At 48.0% G+C, this 9,986-nt stretch overlaps 1 protein-coding gene across 1 annotated transcript; it reads left to right on the forward strand.

Moving 5' to 3' along the window:
* Positions 1-734: 734 nt before the first annotated feature.
* N7446_005396 (uncharacterized protein) lies at positions 735-1,013 on the forward strand (the record flags this gene model as incomplete). Its single annotated transcript, XM_058514144.1, has 1 exon — positions 735-1,013. One exon carries the CDS (start codon positions 735-737, stop codon positions 1,011-1,013), a length of 279 nt encoding a protein of 92 aa, XP_058371322.1.
* Positions 1,014-9,986: the final 8,973 nt, after the last annotated feature.

A 9,986-nucleotide genomic window follows, 5' to 3' on the forward strand; every position in this document is an offset into this window, starting at 1 on the left:
ACCCCTTAAATTTATCACTACCCTCTCGCCTAAACTCCATATTATCGGAAACTCTAATATCGATAACCCTAACCACGATATGTAAATTCTATCTCTTTGGTCTCCTCGGGAAATCTCGTACTGAAATATACATCTCCAATCCTAACCGATCTACCTATATATATACCTGCCATATCTTTGCAATCTCACGAAAACCCATACTCTTGATACATCCGACGCAACCAAACATACTCATGCGCTAACCGGGAATGCCTGGTGTCCACGGACTGCGCTAAATATGCTCGTACGGCGTCTAAATCCGTCACGCGGATATTGGCACTCTTCATCCGCTGGCGCCACCATTCGTACCCTCCCTGTCGCCCATCGGCCCATTGCCAATGGATTAACATCGCCATCATCGGATACAAAAACTGCCGGTATTCACATTGCTGCCCGGCCTCCCAACCGGGACAAATCGACTGCGGCATACCACACGAATAACAACAATAAAATCCTCCTGCTATATACTGTATCGAATCCCGAATCGCCCGCACCCATCGTCGACACTCTGCACTCTCGCCCGCGGGGCAACTCCACAAATCATGCTGGACATCATCCCGCTGCGCCTGCACGCATAACCAACATCGGTGGTTCCACTGCCGTGCCTCCTGCGCTAAAAACTCCTCGTCCGATAACTGCTGCGCTTGCAACGTCCGCACTCGCTCCGAAATCGCCGTCTGCACCATCTCCTGCTGATGGTACCGATGCTGCGCCTCAATGGGGACCCCGGCGTCCGACGCGCTGCTCGGGATGCTCGTATGGGGATCATCCATCTCGGTATCACTGTCCCTATCATCGGTCTCGGCCGCCTCCCAATCGGGGTCACATTGATCACACCGTTGCTCGACGAACCCGAACTGCCGGTCGTGGTCGCCGCACTGCTCGCGGGTATCTCCATCGATCTCCCCATCCAAATAACCATCCAACACCGCTCGACGACACTGATGATCACTGGCCATGTACTGCCGGACTAACTCGAACCCGCTTTGCTCGCGGGGCGTGTTCTGGTCAAACCATGCCGGGACCTCGTCAAACCCTTCCGGCTGGATGATAATGGCTTCACTGGGGAATTGATCCCGTCCGGCACGGCCACTTTCTTGTGCGTAATCCAACAACGACCGGGGAAACCCGATGTGAATGATGCATCGAATATCGGGAATATCCACGCCCATCCCTAATGCACTCGTGGCTGCAATCACCCCATTCGCCGTACGTCGGAACTGTTCCAATATCCCTAACTTACTGTCCTGGTCGCTGTAATATGCGGCACATCCTAATATCTGGGCCGCCTGCGTCACAATATTCCGGGTGCTGCCGTACACAATCACTCGTCCGGGCCGCGCGCGCCGTACGCGGTCACGAATGAACTGTTGGATACTGGGCTGCTCGATCCATTGCGTCTGGGATCGAAATGCCGATGCAATCACGGGCCGGTACACCCGGTATGCCACATGGTGACGGCTGGTTCGCTCGCGGTGGATACTGATGTCCTCCCGCTCCACTTGCATTCGCTTGAACAACCGGGTCTCCTCGCATGGGGGCAATGTCGCGGTCAAAAACACCATCTGCACGCCACACTGATGCAATCGACCTAATTGCTGTAACCGTGGGCGAAACGTCGTGGACTCGCTCAACATCATATGGCATTCATCGATAACAATCCGGTCCAACCGCATCAACTCGCGCTGGCGGTTCAAAAACGACTGGAACCCGTCCGTGAACACGGACTCGGGCGTGACGAACACAATGGCCGCATGATCGGGATGTCGATGGCTGGCCCACTCGACACATGGAATGCCGGCGGCCTGGCATCGCTGTTGCAAATCCGCCCGTAATGCCGTCAATGGCACTACTACAACGGTCAATCCGCCGCGCTGGGCCACCCACGCGGGCAACATAAACAACATACTTTTCCCACCGCCCGTGGGCATTACCACGACCACCCGGGAATGGCCCGCTTGAATCGACCGGATGGCGGCCCCCTGCACCCCGCGGAACTGTATCGTGGGCTGTCCGGTCATCCGCTGCAACGCCTCGGTCATATTGGTCTGCTCCACCAAATGCTGACGCTCGTCCCGCATTATAACCCCCTCGTCCTTCCACCGGGGCTGTGGCCGCTTACCCAATACGTGGCTCGGGATATCCTTGATGTTAAACCCTAAAAAATCATGCCAATGCACGCTGCTCGTCCGAAACCCGGCCTGCCGACCCGCTGTGGTCCCCTGCTGCTGGCTCATCATGCGTCCATACACCATCTCCGCTACGTGGGTCGTGTGCGCGGCTTGTAAATCGGCAATATGTCGGATCCATTGCTCGTCGTCCATGGCATCCTCGTTCTCCTCGTCGTCGGCTATAACCTCGGTTCCATCCTCGCGGACGTTGTGTGGGAACGGTTTGGCATTGCTGAAATACCGCCGGCTAATGGCAATGGCAATGTCCCGGTATGCGGCCAACGTCAATCCATGGTGTAACCGTATCTTACTTTCCCGGACCATCACATCCGTTACCCGCGCCGGCGTCCACTCCCGTCCACTACCGGCATCCACCCCCCACATCTTGGTGGCATGCGTGTCGGGAACGGCGTCTAAATGGCATGCCTCTTCATGGTATGCCTGCAACATCTCGACAAATGGCAACACTAACCATAAATACCACACCACCAACTCGCCCACTTCGCGGGGCACGTACCGATGAATCACCTTGGCATCCCCGCTGGCGTAAAACCCCTTGTGGTACCGGGTGATAAATGCCACCAATCCATCTTCAATAAACACATTGCGGTGTCCACCGGCGGCACTGTTGCGGTGACGGATACTCAATAACTCGGGGCCACGCGGGGGCTGCCCACTGGTGATATGCGAAACAATGGCTAACTTCTCCTTGAACTCATTGACGAACCCGAAAAACCGTTGAATCGCATCAATACTGAACCGATTGGTCCTGGCTTCCATAAACCACTGCTGCAATGGATGCTCCTCCCGTACCCGGTCCACCATCCACCGGGATCCATCGACGGGCCACGGCGTACGCTCGTCCTGCAAAAAACTCCACCCGGCCTTGGGTTGGTTGAAATCGTCGGCTATACGATCCCATGGGATGACGGGAATCTGGTCGGGTGGGCACCGCAAAATCTGGTTGACCATCAATTGTCGTGCGCTGGCCGTCAACCCATGAATGAACCCGCGGAATGCCCCCATGGTGAACCGCATCGTTTTGTACGACAATTCGTCCCCGTTGCCCCAACCGATATGCCCGACGGACGGGGTATTGTAATGGACCTTTAACCCATATCGGCGTAAATCCATCATCCATTCCATCGGACCGGCGGTACCGTGCACCATAAACCCGGTGACCATGATACGAATCCATTCGCGCCATGTCTTGGTGCCTTCTCGTGCCTGCTGGGTGAATGCAACGGGTGGTGGGGAACTGTTGGGCAAACTACCAAATGCGGGCGAACTGGATACTTCGGGCGTTGTGGCTCGGGTCTGGGGCGGACTGCGGCTATCCCGTTGATGTGAAAATATATAATCGACTGGACTGGGGTCATCCCACTCCCCCACTAACTTATTCTCCCCAACCTGTAATAACTCACGCGCATCCGGGTCTAACAAAAACGACTGATGCACAACGACGAACCGGGACACCTTGATTACGCTGGACAAAATCTGGGGGTAACTGTGGGGATCCTTCCATGGTCGACCGGTGTCATGGTCACTCACACCTAACACGGCCAATGCACACACCAACGCTAACTCGTACTCGGTCGATCGAATGCGCTGGTTTAACAATTCAATCATAAATTCCATACAATCGGCTTCCACGGGTTGTAATACGTCCGGGTTCGGGTCGGTACCGTCGGTGGGGATCGGCTCGGCCCGGTCCTTATAACACTCGGCGGAATGCCATAATGCGTCCCACGCCTTGCGTTGCCGTTTACTGAACCGGTACACCGGACTGTTCCAATCATGCTGAACTTGGGTGCGGGCGAAAAACATCAAAATGCGGCGCCATGGGTCGACATGGCGCTCCAACTCATCGTCCGTATTCATATATACCTGCAATGGCTTCGATGGGATCTTCTCTATGTCGGTACGGGCGGCTTCGATCCGTAACAAATGTCCTGTCCGTTTGGTGATACTCTGGCTTTTGCTGGCAACACGTAATATGGTATCCCAAATCACCCGTGTGGTACCCTCGTCACCCTCCGCATCTTCCGTCGGGCTTTCAATGCATATCCGTAATTCCCTGGGGTTACGCCCGCGTAAATATACCGCCCATCCCGTTCGGTCCAACCATGGATTGGCTTCGTCGATGGCGCCGGGCTGGATCTCGCTTTCTAACTGCATTTTCCGTGTAAACACCTCGCGTAACCGCTCCACGGCTTCGGCGACTTGCGTGGCCTGGGGTGGCGGTGCTTCGGGCTCGTACTGGGGACCGGGATGGCGTATGTGGATATAATGCGACCCTAACCCACGGGGAAAAAACCGCTGGCACACGACTCGCTTGGCTCGCTCCTCTTGGTTCTGCTTGCCTGCGGCGACCTCGGATGGTCGTGGCTTGCCCCCATGGCCGTACGCGGAAAACCGATGCTCCCTCGACCAATGCACTCGCAAACTGTCGCGACTGCGGTAAATCTGCTGGCAAAATTGGCACTGTAACCCATCTTGGTAAATGGGCAATACCGGAACGGGACGGTTTACGCTCGTGGGGAACCAACTGGTCTCTTCCTTGACGCTATCCCATTCATCGGCATGTCGGATAATATCCACTACCTGTTCTGCAACACCTTTGCGGACGCGGTGCTTGCCCTTGGGGTTGGTCAAATGACGGACTATCTCCTTGGGCTTCACTCCATGCTCGCACTGGCGACAAATGGCAACTCCCCACTGCTTATTGCAAATAAAATACCGGTCGGCAATGGTGGGTTCTGCCGGTTCACTCATACTAACCATGGATATATATCTCACAATGCGGATTGTCCACTGAATGTATGCTGGTGAAACCCTAACGCTGGGAACTGCTCGGATGTTGATAAAATTGAAACTGGGAACTGATCGGAACCCCTGAAATCCTCGACTGGGTTTTCAAACGAATCGAACCAATAATGCGTGTGTGATGAATCGCGCGGTGATGGGTGTTGGGGTTTCATGATATTGGTGATGGCGCGGCCGACCGTACCCCATCAAAATAATTCCCCAACTTTGAATCCCTGTAACAACCTCTCCAAAACGTTGCTTTGCCTGGTAACTCGGGATAATAAACAATTGACTGTTCAATTGGAATTGGTAAAAATTTGAACGGAAAAAAACCACGGGAACGTAACTGTAATGGCACCCTGAAACTAACTGTAATCTGCCCCCTCGGGAAACCCTAACCCTATATAAAAAAATGCTGACTAAACTGTAACGAGCCTCATTACAGTTCACCCCATGGGATAGTAATTATGGTCTAAACCTTAATCTCTACCCTCCTAAGCTTTTTATTACTAAAACCCTTACCCCTCTCACTATTAAAACCCTCACCCCTCCTATAATAACTATAACCCTTACCCCTCTTACGATTCTAGCCCTTACCCCTCTAATAATAATAAAAAATAACCTATTTACCTCTAAAACCCTACCCCCTTTGATAATTAAAACCCTTACCCCTTATACTACTACGAACCCTTACCCCTCTCACTATTAAAACCCTTACTCCTCTCCTTCTTCCTAAAACTAACCTCTTCTATAATTAAAACCTTCCCTCCTATCCCTACTAACCCTTACCCTTAAAATATTACTCCTATATCTATTATACTATCTCCCTATACCTTCGAACCCCCGTCCGAAATTACCTCTATTATCCTTACCCCTTTAACGACTAAAACCTACCCCCTTTCCTACTACCGACCCTACCCCTTCTACGATAATATCCTATACTATTCCTATAATACTAAGCACTATTATACCTATTATATTACCGATCATACTCACTAAACCTATCTCCTACTATGAATCTTCCCCCCGAGCCTAAACCCTTCTTACTATACAACTACTTCTCTATTATTGACCTTCTTATACCTCTCCCGATCTAAATATCTCTACTCTACTATACTATCTCTCTTAATGCCTACTAATATACCCGCCTCTTTTTGATATATCCCTTATATCCTACCCCTTTCCTACCTTCTTATACTTACCGTAATACTACCCACTACTTCGTAAACTATTCACTACCTTATATACCCTACTATAACTAATTACCCCCTTATACTACTCTATTATTGCTGTCCTACCCTTAGCTATATACGTCGGTCTATCTCTAATACCCTCTCTCCTATATAATACCTTAAATAATACCCCTATCCTTAAAATATACGACCCTATATTATCTACTAAAATTATGCTACTAAACCTTATACGTCTAATAATATCGTAATAAACAGCCCTATTCTCGACTACTAATAATATAACCCGGAAACATCGAGCCCTAACCCTTATAAATCATTAAAACCCTGACCCTTCCTATACCCTATGCTTACGTGTCTATAATATACTATAATAATATTATAAAACCTCCTCCGACTAGCTATTACTACTACCGATTATATAAAAATTATTGTGAAAAATCGCCCTATTTTTTATGAATAATGCTAATTCTATAAACCGAAAACATCGATCCCTAACCCCTTGAAATAATTGAAACCCTGACCCCTACGCTTCACTTATACTTCGATATATACAATACCTCTAATAATATTAAGCCACGTCCTACTACTACCGATTATATGGCCTATAATATAAAATACTAGCCTTCGTTTTCACTAATAATGCTAATTTTAAAACGAAAACCTCGAACCCTACCCCTTTATCTATTACACCTTACCTATGATATCTCTATATTATAATAACTATCTAATGCTATCCTGATACTTTGGTATATCTTATATAACCCCTATTACCTTATTTTAAACCTAGTAAATCGCTCCCTACCCCTCTATCCGTACGGGGGCATATATACCTTATACGGGCCGAAAACAACCTTTACGGGCTAAATCCTATTACTAATGCTAATAACCCTACGTTATACACGATATAATAATACTAAATATATATATCTAATAAAAATGTCAATAATTCAAATTTTCCTAATGCCTATTTCAAAATATATATCGTAACTTCGTCTAATGTCTTAATGACATATTTTCTCACTAAGCCCTTATAATCTATATTTTACCTTACAAAAATCCTAAAAAAATGAAATGTCTGACTCGCTAGTTAAATTACCTATATATTGGTCTATACCCCCCTTACGCTTATGCTTTATGCCTATACTACCCCCCTTACCCTTATGCTTCATACCTAAACCACCCCCCTTATAATGCTATACCCCCTAACTTACCTATAATAACCTATCTATTTCACCTTACCTCTCTTCGGCTATACTACCCCCCCCTCACCCCTACGCTTTATGCCTATACCACCCCCCCTCACCCTTACGCCCCCCGAACTTACCTATAATAACCTATCTATTACACCTCACCTCTCTCACTATACTTCACCTACCTATCTATTAAACTTCACCCTCTTATTATTAAAACCCTACCCCTAATATCATTTAAAACCCTTACCCCTTTCACTAATACTAACCCTCACCCTTTTATTAATACTAACCCTTACCGCTCTCACTAATATAACCCTCACCCTTTTATTAATACTAACCCTTACCGCTCTCACTAATATAACCCTTACCCCTTTCACTAATACTAACCCTCACCCTTTTATTACTATAATACTAGCTAATATATCTTATCTCTCTACCTATACTTTCTAACCTACGTCCGAATAAATGGCCCTTTCCTATATATAATAACCCTAACCCTAGCTTTCTAACGGACCTCGGAATTCATGGCTTCTCTACCTACTCCTATTATACCTATCGTACCCTACCCTATTTCTACGGCCCTCACAATTTATTGCTATTTCTACCTACTCTAATTACACCTATCATAAAATAACCTAATATTAACCTTCTACGGGCCGAATCCTACTCGCTATTATAATAAATATACGATATATACGATATAATAATGCTAAATATATATATCTACTAAAAATGTCAATAATTCAAATTTTTCTAATGCCTATTTCAAAATATATATCGTAACTTCGTGTAATGTCTTAATGATATATTTTCTAACTAAGCCCTTATAATCTAAATTTTACCTTCTAAAAAATCCTAAAAAAAATGAAATATCTGGCTAGCCAGTTGGATTACCTAAACATTGGTCTATACCCCCCTCACCCTTATGCTTCATGCCTAAACCACCCCCCTCACCCTTATGCTTCATGCCTATACCACCCCCCTTACAATGCTACCCCCCATACCTCACCTATACTAACCTGTCTATTACACCTCACCTCTCTATACTACCCCCGCACCCTTATGCTTCATGCCTAAACCACCCCCCTTACAATGCTACCCCTATACCTTACCTATAACAACCTACCTATTTCACCTCACCTCTCTTCGGCTATACCGCCCCCCCTCACCCTTATGATTCATGCCTAAACCACCCCCCTCACCCTTATGCTTCATGCCTATACCACCCCCCTTACAATGCTACCCCCTATACCTCACCTATACTAACCTGTCTATTACACCTCACCTCTCTTTAACTATACCCCCCTCACCCTTACGCTTCATGCCTAAACCCACCCCCCGCCTTACAATGCTATACCCCCCACCTCACCTATAATAACCTATCTATTACACCTCACCTACCTATTACACCTCACCTCTCAATTACACCTCACCTCTCTATTTCACCTCCTATCTCTTCGGCTATACCGCCCCCCTCACCCTTATGCTTTATGCCTATACCACCCCCCTTACAATGCTACCCCCTATACCTCACCTATAATAACCTATCTATTACACCTCACCTATAATATCCTATCTATTTGACCTCACCTCTCTTTAGCTATACTACCCCCCTCACCCGTATGCTTCATGCCTAAACCGCCCCCCTTCACCCTTATGCTTCATGCCTAAACCACCCCCCTTACAATGCTACCCCCTATACCTTACCTATAACAACCTACCTATTACACCTCACCTCTCTTCGGCTATACTACCCCCCTCACCCTTATGATTCATGCCTATACCCCCCCCCCCAATGCTGCACCCCCCTACCTCACCTAAAATAACCTATCTATTGCACCGCACCTCTCTTTGGCTATACTACCCCCCTCACCCTTATACTTCATGCCTATACCCACCCCCCTCTACCATATTATACCCCCCCACCTCACCTCTCTTCGGCTATACCACCCCCCTACCCTTATGCTTTATGCCTATACCACCCTCCCTTATAATACGACACCCCCCGCCGACCTTACCTATAATAACCTATCTATTACACCTCACCTCGCTATTACACCTCACCTACCTATTACACCTCACCTCGCTATTACACCTCACCTACCTATTACACCTTATCTCTCTATTACACCTCACCTATCTATTGTACCTCACCTATCTATTACACGTCAAATGACCTATTCCTAGCACCTAATCAATTAATGACGCTATTCAATACTCTCACTATATTACATCCTCTCACCATGCTCTATCCACATCCTTCGGACCCATATATACTCATGTACCAATTTCACCGTCTCACCATCATGCCGTGACCCTAAATATCGCACTAGCTCGCTCTCATTGCCGATTGATACCCCGAGCCCGTCTAATCTCCGAGCCCACGCCTCCTTTATCACCTCACTTCCCTCGCCGTATACCATAACTGCTAGCCCCGATAATAACAACCCTCGATACGTACAATACCCCTGGCTACCGGCATTCACGAATCGACTGCAAATGGACTGCGGCATTCCACACCCGTAACAACCACCGAATGGGTCATATTTGATCTGCCGGCGTACCCGTAGCCACCAGCCTTT

This window comes from Penicillium canescens, assembly GCF_028828765.1.
Source record: "Penicillium canescens strain IBT 15451 chromosome Unknown utg000004l_segment0_segment0, whole genome shotgun sequence".
Taxonomy (NCBI): domain Eukaryota; kingdom Fungi; phylum Ascomycota; class Eurotiomycetes; order Eurotiales; family Aspergillaceae; genus Penicillium; species Penicillium canescens.